Below are 19,470 nucleotides of genomic sequence, written 5' to 3'. Positions count from 1 at the left end.
TAAAAAAAAAATTACCCGTGCTGATTTTGATTTTTTTTCAATCTTCTCCATCAATCAATCAACCCGGCACTCTGTTACAGTGCATTGGACTGATCGGGCTGGATCATGGCTGCCATCGGCGGCCAGGTAAGTTCTTTTTCAGAACCTGCAACGATGGACGTTCCCTTTAAGGGAGGGAAGCAGCCTTCCAACACCACAGCGCTGCATGGCCCAGTGTGCATCACTGAACGAGTACTGCGCTGCCTGGTGCCTCTTGCGCTCCAGTAAGGAGGTGGAGCGCTTGATTTGGTGCAAATGCCGAATTTAAAAAAAGTTAGAAACCATTAGTGCCTGCCCCCGAAACGGGGCACTCCTGAATTTCTCCCCCAAGTGTGTCTTTTAGATGATTATTGATAGCATCTTGGAAAATACCCTAACCTTTACCTCAAGGCGGCAGCTCACCACCACCTTCTCAAAGGCAATTAGGAATGGGCAATAAATGCTGGCCTTGCCAGCGACGCCCACATCCCATGAATGAATAAAAAAACGTTGTGCGCCTATGCCCATTAGAAACATAGAAACATAGAAATTAGGTGCAGGAGCAGGCCATTCGGCCCTTCGAGCCTGCACCACCATTCAAAAGATCATGGCTGATCATTCAACTACAGGACCCCTTTCCTGCTTTCTCTCCATACCCCTTGATCCCTTTGGCCGTAAGGGCCATATCTAACTCCCTTTTGAATATATCTAACAAACTGGCCTCAACAACTTTCTGGGGTAGAGAATTCCACAGGGTAACAACTCTCTGAGTGAAGAAGTTTTTCCTCATCTCGGTCCTAACTGGCTTACCCCTTATTCTTAGACTATGACCCCTGGTTCTGGATCTCCCCAGCAACGGGAGCATTCTTCCTGCCTCTAACCTGTCCAATCCCGTCAGAATTTTATATGTTTCTATGAGATCCCCTCTCATTCTTCTAAACTCCAGTGGATACAAGCCCAGTTGATCCAGTCTCTCCTCATATGTCAGTCTTACCATCCCAGGAATCAATCTGGTGAACCTTCGCTGTACTCCCTCAATAACAAGAACGTCCTTCCTCAGATTAGGAGACCAAAACTGAACACAATATTCCAGGTGTGGCCTCACCAAGGCTCTGCACAACTGCAGTAAGACCTCCCTGCTCCTATACTCAAATCCCCTAGCTATGAAGGCAAACATGCCATTTGCCTTCTTCACCGCCTGCTGTACCTGCTTGCCAACTTTCAATGACTGGTGTACCATGACACCCGGGTCTCGTTGCACCTCCCCTTTTCCTAATCTGTCACCATTCAGATAATATTCTGTCTTTCTGTTTTTGCCACCAATGTGGATAACCTCACATTTATCCACATTATACTGCATCTGCCATGCATTTGCCCACTCACCTAACCTGTCCAAGTCACCCTGCAGCTTCTTAGCATCCTCCTCACAGCTCACACCGCCACCCAGCAAAATTGGGAGATATTACATTCAATTCCTTCATCTAAATCATTGATGTATATTGTAAATAGCTGGGGTCCCATCACTGAGCCCTGTGGTACCCCACTAGTCACTGCCTGCCATTCTGAAAAGGGCCCGTTTATTCAGACTCTCTGCTTCCTGTCCGCCAACCAGTTCTCTATCCACGTCACCCCCAATACCATGTGCTTTAATTTTGCACACTAATCTCTTGTGTGGGACCTTGCTAAAAGCCTTTTGAAAATCCAAATACACCACATCCACTGGTTCTCTCTTGTCCACTCTACTAGTTACATTCTCAAAAAATTCTAGGTTTGTCAAACATGATTTCCCCTTCATAAATCCATGCAGACTTGGACTGATCCTGTCATTGCTTTCCAAATGCGCTGCTATTTCATCTTTAATAATTGATTCCAACATTTTCCCCACCACTGATGTCAGGCTAACCGGTCTATAATTCTGTGTTTTCTCTCTCCCTCCTTTTTTAAAAAGTGGTGTTACATTAGCTACCCTCCAGTCCATAGGAACTGATCCAGAGTCAATAGACTGTTGGAAAATGATCACCAGTGCATCCACTATTTCTAGGGCCACTTCCTTAAGTACTCTGGGATGCAGCCTATCAGGCCCTGGGAATTTATCGGCCTTCAATCCCATCAATTTCCCTAACACAATTTCCTGACTAATAAGGATTTCCTTCAGTTCCACCTTTTCGCTAGATCCTTGAACCCTAATTTTTTTCGGAAGGTTATTTGTGTTTTCTTTCGTGAAGACAGATCCAAAGTATTTGTTCAATTGGTCTGCCATTTCTTTGTTCCCCATTACAAATTCACCTGATTCTGACTACAAAGGACTACGTTGGTCTTCACTAATCTTTTTCTCCTCACATATCTATAGAAGCTTTTGCAGTCAGTTTTTATGTTCCATGCAAGCTTCCTCTCATACTCTATTCCCCCCTCCTAATTAAACCCTTTGTCCTGCTCTGCTGAATTTTAAATTTCTCCCAGTCCTCAAGTTTGCTGCTTTTTCTGGACCATTTATATGCCTCTTCCTTGGATTTAACACTATCCCTAATTTCCCTTGTTAGCCACAGTTGAGCTACCTTCCCCATTTTTACTTCAGACAGGAATGTACAATTGTTGAAGTTCATCCATGTAATCTATAAATTAGGAACTGAGTTGAGATTAATCACTGATGGGGGCTGCAATTTTCTATGGAAGATCGGTCCAATGGTCACTTTGGTTCAGAAAAGATTAAAGCACCTTGAGCTAATAGGAATTCTCCAGCAAAATATATTGCAGTGCCCGCTGTATGTTGTCCCGCAGGGGCTGCTCAGGGCCTGCTGTGTGTTGTCCCGCTGGGCTGCTTAGGGCCCGCTGTATGTTGTCCCGCAGGGGCTGCTCAGGGCCTGCTGTATGTTGTCCCGCTGAGCTGCTCAGGGCCCGCTGTATGTTGTCCCGAAGGGGCTGCTCAGGGCCTGCTGTGTGTTGTCCCGCTGGGCTGCTTAGGGCCCGCTGTATGTTGTCCCGAAGGGGCTGCTCAGGGCCCGCTGTATGTTGTTCCACAGGGGCTGCTCAGGGCCTGCTGTGTGTTGTCCCGCTGAGCTGCTTAGGGCCTGCTATATGTTGTCCCGCAGGGGCTGCTCACGGCCCGCTGTATGTTGTCCCGAAGGGGCTGCTTAGGGCCCGCTGTATGTTGTCCCGAAGGGGCTGCTCACGGCCCGCTGTATGTTGTTCCACAGGGGCTGCTCAGGGCCTGCTGTATGTTGTCCCGCTGAGCTGCTTAGGGCCCGCTGTATGTTATCCCGAAGGGGCTGCTTAGGGCCCGCTGTATGTTGTCCCGAAGGGGCTGCTCACGGCCCGCTGTATGTTGTCCCGAAGGGGCTGCTCAGGGCCCGCTGTATGTTGTCCCGCAGGGGCTGCTCAGGGCCCGCTGTATGTTGTCCCGCAGGGGCTGCTCAGGGCCCGCTGTATGTTGTCCCGAAGGGGCTGCTCAGGGCCCGCTGTGTGTTGTCCCGCTGGGCTGCTTAGGGCCCGCTGTATGTTGTCCCGCAGGGGCTGCTTAGGGCCTGCTGTGTGTTGTCCCGCTGGGGCTTCTCAGGCTCGCTGTATGTTGTCCCGCTGGGCTGCTCAGGGCCTGCTGTGTGTTGTCCCGCTGGGCTGCTTAGGGCCCGCTGTATGTTGTCCCGCTGGGCTGCTTAGGGCCCGCTGTATGTTGTCCCGCTGGGCTGCTCAGGGCCTGCTGTGTGCTGTCCTGCTGGGCTGCTCAGGGCCTGCTGGGGCTGCCCACTGGCTTTTACATTGGAGCTCCCCGCTAAGCGCGGCTTAGGGACCCCGTGCCGACTGCTTCTGTCCCAGGCTGAAGGGACCTGGTGCCGGCCGCTTCTGTCCTGGCCCGAAAGGGCTCCACACCAGTCCCGGGCCCCAGTAGAACCACACACAGCGGGCCCTGAGCAGCCCAGCGAGACAACACACCTTTATCAAGCTCCATGCTGGAGTGGAACTAATCTACAGGATGAATGGGAAATTGTTCAATCTCCGTCCCCTCCAGTCCAGAACCAAGGTTATTCCAACCTCTGTCATTGAATTACAGTATGCAGATGACGCTTGTGTTTATGCACTCTCGGAGGCCGAACTCCAAACCATCAGTGACACCTTCACCGAAACATACGAGAGACTGGGCCGTACGAAAAACATCCGTAAGACAAAGGTCCTCTACCAACCTGCTCCAGCCACATAGTACTGACCCCTGATTATCAAGATCCATGACGAGTCCTTGGACAGTGTGGACCACTTTTCATACCTTGGGAGTCTTCTGTCAGCGAGGGCAGATATCAATGACGAAATCCAACACCGCCTTCAGTGTACCAGGGCAACCTTCGTTCGCCTGAGGAAAAGAGTGTTTGAAACCAAGATCTCAAACCCGGCACCAAGCTCATGGTCTACAGAGCAGTAGTGGTACCCGCCCTCCTATATGCTTCAGAGACATGGACAAGGCACAGTAGGCACCTCAAAGCACTGGAGAAGCACCACCAACACTACCTCCGCAAAATCCTGCAAATCCATTAGTAGGATAGTCGTACCAATGTCGGTGTTCTCTCTCAGGCAACATTCCCAGCATCGAGACATTGATCACGCTCAATCAGTCCCTATGGATGAGCCAAATTGTCCACATGCCTGATACAAAAATCCTGAAACAAGCACTCTACTCTGAGCTCCATCACGGCAAGCGAGTCCCAGGAGGGCAGAGAAAATGCTTCAAGGATGCTCTCAAATTCTCCTTGAAAAAATGTAACATCCACACCGAGTCTTGGGAATCCCTGGCCCAAGACCACTCAAAGTGGAGGAGAAGCATTCAAGAAGGCACCAAACATTTTGAGTATCTATGTCGGGAGCACGCGGAAGCCAAGTACAAACAACGGAAGGAACGTACGATAAACCAGGCACCCCATACACCCGTCCCTTCAACCAATACCTGCCCCACCTGTGACAAAGTCTGTTGATCCCACATTGGACTCAGTTGTCACCTTAGAAATCATATTAGTAGGAAGCAAGAAGAATACATCTGGAGGAGCAAAGGGATCCAGGAGTACAGAAACACAAATCAATAAAAGTAGTATTGCAGGTTAATACAGCCATAAAATAAGCAAACCAAGCATTGTGGTTTATTTCTAGAGGGATAGAATTGATAAGCAGGGAAGTTATGTTAAACTTGTATAGAACCTTGGTTGGATCCCACTTGGAGTACTGTGCACAGTTCTGGTCTCCATATTATAAAAATGATATAGAGGCAATGGAAAAGGTGCAAAAATTATTTACAAGAATGATACCAGAACTGAGAGGTTATAATTATCAGGAAAGCCTGAACAAGCTGACGCTCTTTTCTCTAGAAAAGCAAAGGCTGAGAGGTGACCTGATGGAGGTTTTTAACATGATGAAGGCGTTTGATAGGGTAGATATAGAAAAGATGTTTCCACTTGTAGGTGATTGAAAAACTATGGGTCATAAATCTAAAGTAGCCACTAATAAATCAAGTCGGGAATTCAGGAGAAACTCCTTTACCCAAAGAGTGGTTAGAATGTTAATGCGCTACCAAAAGGAGTAGTTGAGACAAATAGCATAGATGCATTTAAGGGGAAGCTAGATATGTCCATGAGGGAGAAAAGAATAGAAGGGTATGCTGATAAGGTTAAATGAAGAGTGATGGGAGGTGACTGAATGGAGCATTAACACAGCACAGACCATTTGGGCCAAATGGTCTGTTTCTGTGCTGCAGACTCTGTGCAAAGAAATCATTTTTGTAGATAGCCTTGCTTTCAGAAGAATAATTTCATTAAAATTTGTGTTACTTCTGCATAGATGTCTTTATGAATTTGATGGCAATGTTAATCTACAATCCCTTTTCCCCTCCCCCCCCCCCCCCCCCACACACGCCGCGTGCAATCTGTTTCATTACCTAGACCAATTTTCTCCCGCAACAGGTTAAAGGTCTAAACTAATGAGCTTAAACTCAATGAACATCATTACATCTATGGTTTGTGGACAACTGCAGCAGATGGTGTTGGGGTGTAAGAATCTTATATAGGCATATAAAGAACAATAGCTCAATGAGGAAACAATCTCATAAAAATATTGTTTGACAAACTACTTAATTATACTTCATGATGGGCTTTCATTTTCATGCTTTACTACAGGTAGCTTCTGTCTCCCATCTCTTCAACACAATAGGACACCAGAAGGTTGCAAACACCAGGCTCCATTGTTAAGCAAGGAGAAGAGCAATTCCATGCTGTACAATATTTACAGATTTGACAAACGGTTTCCTTTTGAAATTGAGTTAGTTTAACTTTTCTCATAGGATAAATCCAAAATCTAATTTCATATTAAGAAACTAGGTCCGAGCTGTTTACAATTTGTATAAAAACATATCTAATTTTATGTGACGATTTGACTGTAATGTAAAAGTAATTTTGTAAATCAGATTTGGGTGAGGCTAGCTTTGTAAATCAGATTTCACGAAATCAGTTTAGTGCTGAGATTGATTTTAATATATACCGACTGATTGAACAGAAGACGAAAGGTACCCATGACTGGATGCTAAGCCAGCAATCTGGTTGAAAGGACTCACAGGATGCAATTCAAGGGCTAATTAATATCTGGATACCGGGACTGAAATTCTCCAATGATCAATTAGCATTTACAGTTAGTCGATGGTGATGTTTCCTTGGATATACGTTTTCTCTTACCATCATGATGTGTCATTGCTGTATTCTTGGGAAAATCGTTCTAAAACAGCTGAGGAGTAGAACAATTTACATGATAACTTTAATACTTTATCTTTATTGCTAAGTAGTATACACAAACAATAAACTTAAATGTGTTTCTAGTATTGCAGACATGCATGTTTGCGAGGGGTATATTGTTGTATGCTGCTACATAATTTCATTATTTGTCATTCTTGATTTAAAAGACATTCATCCCTGTCTTTAACCTGGAGACATCTCAATGTTGTTTGAAATAATTGTTTGGTCTACTGATATGGGACGAAGCTTGTAAGTAGGGTTACCAACCCTTTAGGATTCTCCAGGAGTCTCCAGGAATTACAGATTCATCTCCAGGACACTGCTGGGAGCAACCCATTGAGAAAAATCATAGGGGCTCAAAAAAACCCTTTTTCTTTCAACTCTCTTGTTTATTAGTTATAAAACTGTTGGAGATGAGGAAGAAAAGTCTGTTTGACTAATGGTCAAGAATCATTTAATTGGGTAATGAAGAGCCTGTTCACCAATTGGCGTGGGAAAGCGGTGCACCACGAGGATGGACGTGTTGGGCGACTAATGGCGGGAGTGTGTGGGCAGGGCAGTTGGCGAGAGGTCATGTGATGAAACCTCCAGGAATACATCCAGCCTGGTCAGCAACCCCACCTGGTTAGCAATGAGAAGTAGGAATGCTCCCCCGACTCCATGGTTGTGATTGCCCCCACCCCGTTTTCCGTACCAACTCCCCTCCCAGGACTTACCTTGGGGCCGCTGCTCGTGAGGCAAGCATCTCAATATTATTGTAATTAAAAGCATGAGCTGCCTGTGGAGGCACGGCAGTCACTGGCAGCTCGCACAAAAAGTTTTAACAAGGCCCAAGGACAGCCTGGTTGGGTGCATGCAAATTGTCCCTCAATATTTCTAATGCTCCTCTTGATGTTTCAAACTGGAGTCCCCAGACCATAGGGGAGTTCATGAAGTCATCAGATGTCTGTCAGCCGGGAGCTGGATATTCCATATTTTTTCTGTATTTTTATATATTTGACTTGTACTGTGTTTCTTTTGCTGTGTATTAATAAAAACATATTCTGAATTTTTTTCCATTTGATAACTGACATTTGGTGCAGAATTTATGAAAAGGATATCCCCGAAGTATGTTAATGTTTGCCTGGGTGTGATAAGTTTACAATATACACTTTCAGGGATGTATTCCGAGAGGTTAAAACACGTGACATTCGATCACAATTGCTTGGTCACGTGGCATTGGGATGGGGAGCAAGCAAAGTGAGATACCAAATCCTGATGTCCAAGAGTTTGGGAGAGGAAAGCAATAAACAATGGAGTAAGAACAGGAGCCTGAAAATCACTTATGTTGCATGAGGTTCAAAACTAAAAGTACGACTTTGTACCAGGATCGGGTAATGAGCTTCAGCTGCACCCGAGCACTAAACTCCTCTAATAGAGATAGGGCCACACAGAGCAGCTTGGAGAGGATGCACCTCCAAAGAAAGGGGAAAGTACGAAACAAAAAATTTGTTTTTCGTAATTCGGTTCACTTGAGCAAATGGAGGAAGTAGTGTGGATGGAGTCATAATATATAAAGTCAAAGATTCTTTAGAGCCCAGGTCCTTAGCCACCACTTTAATAAACTTAAAGAAAATGATTGTTTTTAAAATTGAAACAATGATTTATTCTGTTGTGTTTTAAATAAAACAAACATTTTGGATTTATAATTATGAATTGAAATTCAGGTCTGTGATTCTGGGCAAAACTGACCAGGCCTCTTTTATTTTTGTGTGCGTGTTACTAACTTGATAGCCTGATTGTGGCGCAGTGTTGTTTGATGTGATGTGCTGACCAATTGGAAGCATGAAAAGGGGCTCAATGACGTCAGCAACGATGGTCTTCCAACCAATCCCAGCATGGCGAGGCTGGGACTTGTCCTAGCGAGTAAGCAGTTTGGGAACAGCAGTGTCTCTTATTGGTTAAAAACTTTGGAAGCTGAGGCAAAGCTGTGGGGTTTATGCACTTTACTGATCTTGTGGGATCATCCACTTCCATTGCTAGATCGTGCATGCTCAGCGGGGAAGGAATTATGAAGGGACAAGCCACTTTTAAAATCATAGGGAATTAGGGTATAGTGGGAAATATAAAATAGTGAGTGAGGGAAGGTGAAGCTGGACTCCTTCCCCAAGCTCAGGACTAGTATCATCCTTTCCTTGTTTTTCTTTCTCCTCTATTCATTAGGTGGCGTTCCTATGTCACCCACAGGCACACATTGCAGCACATTTTAATTACACATGGTGTGTAAGCTCCGTTTCAAGGGATGTTTTGTAGCCAGCGTTCTCACAAAGATTCCTCTATTTTTATCAGCAACCATGGGGAGCTAGCCTGAGTTCCCACTTAAATGGAAGAAACTGGGTTCTCACAGCACCCACTAGCACCCAGTCCAACTGTCGCAAGCACCAGTACAGGTATAACCACCCCAGGGATTTAGTTTGAGGATAAACATGAGGTAAATCTCACAGAGTGACAGAGTATGTGGTGGTGGCAGTGAAGAAGCAGGAATGACAAGGAAGAGAAGACATTGCTAGTTTCGATTAAAAAAACATATTTCCACACAGATATTCTCTATTGTGCTTCTATAATTGTTTTATTACGTTTCGTTTTATTCATTATCGGGTCAAGGGCATCATTAGCAAGGCCAGCCTTTATTGCCCATCACTAGATGCCCTTGAGAAGGTGGTGGTGGGCCTTCTTGAACCAATGCAGGTCATGTGGTGAAGATTCTCCAACAGTGCTGTTAGCTAAGGAGTTCCAGGATTTTGAGCCAGTAACAATGAAGGATCAGCGATTGGGATGGTGTGTGACTTGAAGCTTTGATGCCCACAATTTCTGTGCATCACGCACTGGCATCATATATTATGGGGACCCCACCCAAGGATCGGACAATACCCCCCCCTCTCTCCCCCCCCCCCACCCCGTGTTAAAACCAGAAGTGGGCGGATTGGAGGCGGGTTGTGATCGAGATTAAGATTTCACTTTAACCTCCCAACCACCCCAAACCCACCCATTCACCCCAAAGAGTTTGGAAAGGGATAGACAGGTTAGGTGAGTGGGCAAGAAGGTGGCAGTTGGAGTATAATGTGGGCAAATGTGACATTAACTTTGATAGGAAGAATAGAAAAACAAATTTTTTTAAATGGTGAGAATCTATCAAATGTTGGTGTTCATAGGGATTTGGGTGTCCTTGTACAAAATACACAGAAAGTTAACATGCAGGTACAGCAGGCAATTCGGAAGGTAAATGGAATGTCAGCATTTATTGCAAGGGGGTTGGAGTACAAGAGTAAGACGGTCTTGCAGCAATTGTACAGGGCCTTGGTGAGACCAAACCCTGGGGTAATATGCACAGTTTTGGTCTCCTTACCTAAGAGAGGATATACTTGCCTTAGAGGTGGTGCAACAAAGGTTGACTAGATTGATGCCTGGGTTGAGAGGGTTGTCCTATGAAGAGAAATTGAATAGATTGGGCCTTAGGGGCTCAATTTTCCCCAATGCCATTTTTTGGCGTATTGCTAGAGTTATGCTCATTTTTCTTGGCCCGGAGTACTCCAAAAAAAAGTAGCAAGTTTCCCCGTTCTATTTTTTGAAATTGGCGCCAAGCAGCCTGTCCTGTAGCCTTGGGGGGTGGAGCCTAAAGTCTGCGCTGAAAAAACGGTGCCCCCCCCTTCTGCGCATGCGTGAAATAAAAAGGACATTTTTGACGTGATTCGTACGGGCGCGCATGCCCAGTACAGCTCCCGGTCTGCATTCGGCTGAATGTGTGTGAGGACTTTAATTCTCATTGGAAAAAATCAGAGCTGTAATACAAGATGCAACGCAGCACAAGAACCAAGAGTTTCTTACAGGATGAAGTGGAGGCACTAGTTACTGTAATTGAAGGCAGATGGCACGAGCTGGACACCAACAAAGGTCACATAAAAGTTTCACCAAAAGAAATGAAGAAACGCTGGAACCAACTTGCAGAAAATTACGAAGCATTGGTGTCTACCCTGAAGTCTGGAGGCCAAAGCAAAAAGAAATGGCAGGATCTTGGTCAAGTAGATAGTGTAAATAATATTTTCATTTATTCACTGGAATTGCAATTGTAAATGTGACCAACTATATATGTCCCACCCAGCAGAAAGACACCCTCTCTAAAAAGTTATATTTTAATCTTTGCAGAGAAAGGTGGCACACAACAAAAGGGAAAGAACTCGAACAGGAGGAGGCCTGACAAATCTGTAGCCACTGACACCATTGGATGAGAAGGTCGCTGCTTTGATGGGCCCTGCCTGGAGAAAAGCAACCACCACTGCACAAGCTGGGCCCACACTCGAGGGAGAGGGTACGTCCTGCAAATTCCACAGTCTGGCTTTGCTAAATGTTAAGTACTGTGTGGGCTAGCCATGCTTCGGTTCCTGGGGATGTCTCTGTCAGCTACGCTTCGGTTGATGCAATGTGCTATCATTCATTGTGGTCCTTTAAATGAGCCTGCTGCCTGCACTGTGTGTGCCACCCACCCTGCCCCCTCCTCTGCTGCTAACCATTTATCTGTTCTGTTATATTTTGTAGAACTTGAGGCCAACCCTGACGAGGCAGAAACCGATGCAGAAGAAGATTCAGACGCGGACGAGCCTGAAGAGGAGAACATCTTCCAATCCCACCTTCCAGACCAAGAGCATAGGGGTGAGGAGGAGGGACAGGGGAAGGGGATGGATAAAGCCCCCACTGTTGTACTCACTCTGAAGGAGGTGCAGGTGCCGCCCATTCAGGTGCCAGGCTCATTCTTGTGCGGTACGACTGTTGGGACATTCCATGGTTTCTCACAGTCCGAGGCTGGGGATTCCAGTAGGATGCAGCAAGGCACACCCAGGGCCCCACCGTCCGAGGCTGCGGGTCCGAGTGGGATGCAGTGAGGCACATCCAGGGCCCCACCATCTGAGGCTGCGAGTCCCAGTAGAATGCAGCGAGCCACACCCAGGGTGAGGAGGGGAAGGAGAGCTCGACAGCGCTCTCCTGAGGTCCAGGATCTAACAGATGTGGTTCAGATGATGGCAATGAGTGCAGAAAGCATTCACCTTACACGATCACTCCTGGACACCATCAGTGGGTGGGTGATGAGGTATCAGAACTGTTGGGAGAAGTAACAACACTCGCACAAGAAATGGGAACACAGTCCGGGAACATGAGAAAGGGAATGTCGCAGGTAGCTGATACAATGTTGGTATACATGAGAGAGGGAATGTTGCAGGTAGTTGAGACACTTTCAGGGCACATGATGGAGGGACTGTCGGAGTTAGCTGCTGCAATAAGGGAACACGCTCAGATCCTGCGGCCATTGACAGAATCAACTGCCGCTCCCACTCCAATCCCCAGACCAGCCTCTTAAGAGGCCCAAGCTGGGCCTTCCACATTACTGCCTGCCCACGCCCCCCATCAAGAAGTGCGCATTACCCGAGATGCTCGAAAGAATAAGCTTAGTACTAACCCGAGAAACGCTGTGCCACCGCCTGCAGGCAGTGGTGGAATCAACAAGACCACGTGCATCGGGCTTCTTAGAATAAGGTGGAGGAGAGATGGGTGCAGCCTTTTTTTGCTGCTGTTGTTGTTATTATTATTGTTGTTACTTTTGTAACTGTTCTCAAATTAAAGATTTTTTGTAACATGTAACAAGTTTGTCAGTGATCTTAAAGTTTTTAAGTGATCTTAGAGTTTCAAAGTGATCTGAAAGTTTGCAAGTGATCTTAACTGAAAACTTTAAAGTTTGATGCAAGAATATTTTTATGAAAGTTCAGTTAAGTACAAACAAATGTTTGTTAAACTTTTGAATAAAGTAGATTTTACATTATAATTGAATCATTTACATTATTTGTTCCGTTATTAACAACATTTTGAGCTAAAGAAGAATCATTTCCATTATTTGTTCCATTATTAACACAACTTTTTGAAGTAAACAAGAATCATTGCCATCATTTGTTCCATTAACACAACACACATTCTGAGGCTGAACTCCAGGATATAGTCAATATATTCACTAAGGCATATGAAAGCATGGGCCTTAGGCTTAACATCCGTAAGACAAAGGTCCTTCATCAGCCTGTCCCCGCCACACAGCACTGCCCTCCAATCATCAAGATTCATGGCGCGGCCCTCGACAATGTGAACCATTTCCCATATCTCGGGAGCCTCTTATCAACAAAGGCAGACTTTGATGTGGAGATTCAACATCGCCTCCAGTGCACCAGTGCAGCCTTCGGCCATCTGAGGAAAAGAGTGTTTAAAGACCAGGCCCTAAGATCTACCACCAAGCTCATGGTCTACAGGGCTGCAGTAATACCTGCCCTCCTGTATGGACCTGGGGCATGGACGATGAATAGAAGGCACCTCAAGTCACTGGAGATATATCACGAACGATGTCTCCGCAAGATCCTGCAAATCCCCTGTGAGGACAGGCACACCAACATCAGTGTCCTCGTCTAGGCTAACATCCCCAGTATTGAAGCACTGACCACAGTCGATCAGCTTCGCTGGGCAGGCCACATAGTTCACATGCCAGATACAAGACTCCCTAAGCAAATGCTTTATGCGGAACTCTTTCATGGTAAACGAGCCAAAGGTGGGCAGCGGAAGCGTTACAAGAACACCCTCAAAGCCTCCCTGGTAAAGTACGACATCACCACTGACACCTGGGAGACCCTGGCCGAAGACCACCCGAGGTGGAGAAAGTGCATCTGGGAGGGCGTTGAGCTCTTCGAGTCTCAATGCAAAGAGCGTGAAGAGGTCAAGCGCAAACAGTGGAAGGAGCGCGCGGCAAATCAGCCCCACCCACCCCTTCCCTTGATGAATGTCTGTCCCACCTGTAACAGGGTCTATGGCTCTCGTATTGGACAGTTCAGCCACCAAAGAACTCACTTTGGGAGTGAAAGCAAGTCTTCCTCGATTCCGAGGGACTGCCTACGATGATGATGATGATAACACAACACAACATTATGGAACACGTCCAAACAGTAAAGATGGTCCATGTGGAATAGTTGCCGCTGAGCCTTCAGGCTGCAAATCGTTCACGCATGAGCTGCTGGTGCAAGGCTCGAGCAATCATTAACGGGGTACGATGGCCTGCCCTCCTCCACTGTTGTGTTCCGGGTTCAGGTAGTTGCATGGCTTACACATCCTCGTCCACCTTCTCCTCCTCCTCCTCCTTATCATCTGCACCTTCCTCATCATCATCAGTCACTCTCATCTCAGGTGGGTCTTCTACTACCAGCTGCTGCTGCCTCATGATGGCTAAGTTATGCAGCATGCAGCAGGCAACAGTGAACTGACCGACAATCTCAGGGGAGTATTGCAAGTAGCCTCCGGAATGGCCCAGGCATCAGAAACACCGTTTCAAGATGCCAATGGTCCTCTCTATTATGCTGCGCGTCGCAATGTGCGACATATTGTATTCTTGGTCCGGGTTACGGCGTAGGGGCATCATGAGCCAGCTGGCGAGGCCATACCCTTTGTCTCCCAGTAGCCAGCTCTGCCCTTCTGGCTGCTGCTGGAACATGGCAGATATAACACTCTCGCGTAGGATGAATGCATCATGGGTGCTCCCAGGGTATCTTGCATCAACTGACATGATGCGATGCATGTCATCACACACAAGCTGCACATTAACAGAGTGGAAGCCTTTTCTGTTCCTGTACATCTCGGAATCCTCCAAAGGTGCTCGCAAGGCGATCTGGGTACAATCAATGCAGCCCTGTACCTTTGGGAAGCCAGCAATCCTGGCGAAGCCCACAGCCCTTTTACGCCTTGCCTGGGCAGTCATGGGGAACTTTATGTAGTCATTCCTCCGGGCATATAGTGCAGAGTTACCTGCTGAATGCCGATATGTGTTGCATGTTGAGAAATGGTGCACACATCCCCAGTTGTAGCCTGGAAGGATCCAGATGAATAGAATGAAAGTGCAGCTGTAACTTTCACTTCAACTGACAAAGCAGTCCTCCTGATGCTTCTAGGTTGCAGGTCTGCTTTTACTAACTCACAGATATCGATTACAACTTCTTTGTGGAAACGCAGCCTTCTGACACAGTCTACATCACTCAGGTGCAGGAAGGAATGCCTGTCTCAATATACCCACGTAGGTAAGGCCTCCTGCCCATCACCCTACATGCTCTGAGGTTCCTCATGCGATGATGTCGAATCAATTGTCTCCTCCGCAGCACCATCATGCAGAAGGCTTGCACAAGGTATGGCATTGTCAGTATTGCCCCATGGTTACGTTTTACCTTTGGAAGAAGCTCAAAATGGCAGACAGGACAAGGTTCTCTGTTCTCTCTCCCCAAGGTTGATGCCATAGTATGGACCACACCTAGGTCTGAGCAGGCGCAATGATCGGGACCCCTCCGGGCTTCATTTGATGTATTGTGTAAGGCTTCTCATGCCTTCCATTCGCCTTCCACAGCCCCCCACCCCCCCGGGCTTCTTTTCAAGCTGAGCCCCCGAGACACTGTGTCCAGGTGAGTGACTGATTCTGCCAGCCGCGCTCCGCCCCTCGAGCCCAGTTTGGATACGTTTGGTGGTGGTGTGTCAGTTTAAAAAAAATGAAAACTTAAAGAATTCCATTAAACTTCCATTTCCTGCATTTTAAGTTTTAAAAATTTAAGCTTGATTATAGATATTTATGTGTTCTTGACTCCCTCCAAAACTTCACATAAAAACGATGGCGTATTTCTGCGCCGATTTTTTGATGTGCACTGGTTTCTCTTAAGTGCCAGAGGTTTTTCGGGAATGGTCACATACACGGTCCTAGGAGAAATTTAAATTGGGCAGATTTCCATAATTGTAAAAAAGTGGCGCAGACATCAGGTTACGCTCCCTATGATGCAAAAAAAACATTAAAAAATCGTTATGCTGGCGCATAGTCTTTGGAAAAACTTGGATTTTTAAATTTAGGCCAAGAAAAGTGGCGCACGCCAAAAAAATGGTGCAAATCACTGGGGAAAATTGAGCCTATACTCTCTGGAGTTTAGAAGAATGAGAGGTAATCTGATTGAAACATACAAGATTCTGAGAGGGCTTGAAAGGGTAGATACTGAGAGGCTGTTTCTCCTAGCTGGAGAGTCTAGAACTAGGGGGCATAGTCTCAGGATAAGTGGTAGGCCGTTTAAGATTGAGATGTGATGTAACTTCTTCATGGAGATGGTTGTGAATCTTTGGAATTCGTTACCCCAGAGAACAGTGGATACTCAGTCGTTGCGTATATTCAAGGCTGAGATCTCTAGACATTTGGGGAGGGCGAAATTACCCCTTTTTATAGCCCCGTTATTGCCTGCAATGTGCGTTAACGGGACGCAATGGCCTTTTCGCCCAGAGGAGGGGGGTGCTAGCTCCTGCGGGGAAATTGCCCTGGAGCTTTGGGGGGGCGGTGTCTCAGCAGCACTGTGCCCCAAAATTAGTGCCCCGGGTGGTGCGCAACCGGCGATGACATCATCACCGTGAGCGCCGACCACTATCCGTCCCCCGCCGACCCCTTTCTGCCCCGCGGGGAAAATTGCGAGGCTGGTGCGCGCGGATGTCAATGCCAGCTTTGCGGGTCGCGAAGCTGGCGGACATCCGCCACTGGGACTCCCCTTAGAAAGGAGGCCTTTAGCGCCCCGGCCCTCCCCTTTAATTGAAGGGGAGGGTTGTTGTAGCGCTGGCCTGCTCAGTGCTGCGCTGCTGCCCCTGGAGCAGAGCACCGGAGACAGCTCTCCGTTTCCTTTGAGGGACGCATGGCCCAATTCAGCGTTAGGGGCGAAGGGCAATTTCGGGGCCTTGGACTCTAAGGGAATCGAGAGATATGGGGAGCAGGCAGGAAAGTGGAGTTGAGGTAGAAGATCAGCCATGATCTTATTAAATGGCGGAGCAGGCTTGAAGCACTGTATGGCCCATTCCTGCTTCTATTTCTTATCTTCTCATGTTCTTATGATTTGCAGACAGAACCTGCTGTGTATTTTTTCACCTATTTTACTGCTTCTTTATTTCTCTTTGCATTGAACCTTTATACCATTTGTCATGTATCTTACATTATATATAACTGTATCCCAACATGCTATACATGACTGTAATAAGATATGACCTGTAACCACCAGCATACCTTACCACCGGGGGTGCACTTGCAAGAAACAGGTATATAAGGACAGGTCTCAGGCAAGTGCAGTATTCCAGAGCTGTGAAATAAAAGGTGCAGGTCCAGAGTGACCTTGACTTCACTACATGCCTCGTGTGAATCTGTACTTAGGGGACAGGACTTTACAGTGGCGACGGGTTACGGGATTACAGAATCTACAGAATGGCGAACAACGGATCAGATGAAAAGTACAATGCGGGAGACAATTGGGAGGACTTTATAGAAAGGCTCCAGCAAAGCTTTGTAACCAAAGACTGGTTAGGCGACGATACGGCAGACAAGGGAAGAGCCCATCTCTTGACCAGCTGTGGCTCGAAAACATACGCTTTAATGAAGGATCTGTTGGCACCTGAGAAACCAGCAAGCAAGTCGTTTGAAGAATTGAGCACACTGGTAAGAGACCACCTGAAGCCAGCGAGCAGCCGACACATGGCCAGACACAAGTTCTACAACTACAGACGCTGTGTGGGCCAGAGCATACCCGACTTCGTGGCAGAACTTTGGAGGTTGGCTAGTTTATGTGAGTTTTCCGATGAACTGAGGAGAGAAATGCTGAGAGACTTTTTCATTGAAGGAATAGGCCACACAAGCATATTCCGAAAGCTCATAGAGACCAAGAACCTGACCTTAGAGGCAGCAGCACTGGTTGCACAGACATTCTTGGTAGGGGAAGAAAAAACGAGGTTGATTTACAATGCAGATACGACAACTAACAAAATAATGGAACAAGGAGTTCACAGCACTAGAAAAGCTGCTACCCCCACACACAGACAAAACCGGCAGAACAGGCTTTCGACAGCAAGCAGTGGCAACAGAAGCCATCAAGGGCCACAGGAACGGCCGTTCACAGCTCATCAAACCACAATGTGAGCAATCAACTACAAACTGAGAGAAGCTCAGGAGAGATCAGCCAGACACAGCTCATTCTTTGCAAGCAGTCTGTGCTGGAGGTGTGGGGTTGGGCACTCGTCAAGGGAATGTCGATTTCAACAGGCTGTTTGCAGGAACTGTGAATATACAGGGCATTTGGCCCGCATGTGCAAAAAAACGGCAACTCGGCTGGTATATGAATCGGATGGATTGGAAAGCGGACCAGAAGATGGTGGGGACAGTACCCGGGACACCGATGTACAGCGGGTCAACACGATCAATGGCCGCTGCTCCTATGACAGGACGCCTCCTATAATGATGAGGGTCCTACTCAACGGGATATCTGTCAACATGGAGCTGGATACAGGAGTGAGTCAATCTCTCATGGGCGCTCAACAATTTGAACAACTGTGGCCGCATAAAAGATACAGACCAAAACTCAAGGGTCGACACCAAACTAAGGACCTATACCAAACAAATCATACCAGTCCTCGGCAGCACCACACTCTCTGTCACACACAAAGGGACAGTGAACCGACTTCCCCTGTGGATTGTCCCCGGAGACCCCCCAGCACTGCTGGGGAGAAGCTGACTGGCAAAACAAAACTGGAAATGGGATGATGTCCATGCCATGTCATTAGAGGAACGGATCTCCTGCTCAACAGTTATAAAGCGATTTGAACATCTCTTTCAGCCAGGTGTGGGCACTTTCAAAGGGGCCAAAATCCAAATCTACATCACACAGGATGCTAGACCGGTCCATCACAAGGCCAGAGCTGTACCCTATGTGCTAAGGGAAAAGATTGAACACGAACTAGACAGGCTTCTGCGGGAAGGCATTATATCACCTGTGGAATTTAGCGACTGGGCAAGTCCCATCGTCCCAGTCATGAAGCCTGATGGATCCGTTCGAATCTGTGGGGACTACAAATCTACCATAAAAAGAGTCTCCCTACAGGACCAGTACCCGCTGCCCAGAGCAGAGGACTTATTTGCCACATTGGCTGGAGGTAAACTTTTCTCAAAATTAATCCTCACATCTGCTTTAATGACACAAGAATTGACCGAGGAATCCAAGCTACTCACCACCATCAATACACATCGAGGCCTTTTAATGTACAATCGATGCCCATTCGGCATCAGGTCGGCAGCTGCCATATTCCAGCGCAACATGGAGAGTCTGCTCAAGTCCATCCCGGGGACGGTTGTATTTCAAGACGACATACTTATCACGGGCAGGGACACCGACTCCCATCTCCGAAATTTGGAGGAAGTACTAAAGCGGATCGGGTAGACCTACGAGTCAAGAAACCCAAGTGCCTGTTTCTCGCAGCCGAGGTTGAATTTTTGGGCAGAAGGATTGCCGCTGATGGAATCCGCCCAACAGAGTCCAAAACAGAAGCAATTCGCCTGGCACCCAGGCCCCGGAATGTCTGAGAACTGCGCGCCTTTCTCGGGCTACTCAATTACTTTGGGAACTTTATGCAGAACTTAAGCACGCTGCTGGAGCCTCTCCACGTGCTACTCAGGAAGGGGTGCGATTGGTTTTGGGGGGATGCCCAGGAACGCGCCTTCAATAAGGCACGCAATCTTCTGTGTTCCAACAGTGTATTGACTTTCTTTGACCCAGGTAACAAGCTAGTTCTCACATGCGATGCGTCAACGTATGGG

At 47.1% G+C, this 19,470-nt stretch overlaps 1 protein-coding gene across 4 annotated transcripts in view; it reads left to right on the top strand.

Annotated features, from left to right (window-relative positions):
• The window catches only part of cimip2c (ciliary microtubule inner protein 2C), a 120,925-nt gene that overhangs the window by 81,452 nt on the left and 20,003 nt on the right, over positions 1-19,470 (top strand). The window contains exon 4 of one of the 4 annotated variants that reach the window (XM_070884400.1): positions 6,165-8,461. The exons of the other annotated variants lie outside the window; for them this stretch is intronic. Coding sequence (XP_070740501.1) covers positions 6,165-6,168 — 4 coding nt within the window. The 3' untranslated portion in view covers positions 6,169-8,461. Of the gene's footprint in view, positions 1-6,164; positions 8,462-19,470 lie in introns of those variants that run through there. 4 annotated transcript variants of the gene reach the window in all.

Source organism: Pristiophorus japonicus, chromosome 7 (assembly GCF_044704955.1).
Source record: "Pristiophorus japonicus isolate sPriJap1 chromosome 7, sPriJap1.hap1, whole genome shotgun sequence".
NCBI lineage: Eukaryota > Metazoa > Chordata > Chondrichthyes > Pristiophoridae > Pristiophorus > Pristiophorus japonicus.
The sequence above is the reverse complement of the archived record's forward strand: the minus strand, read 5'-3'. Positions and strand labels throughout refer to the sequence as shown.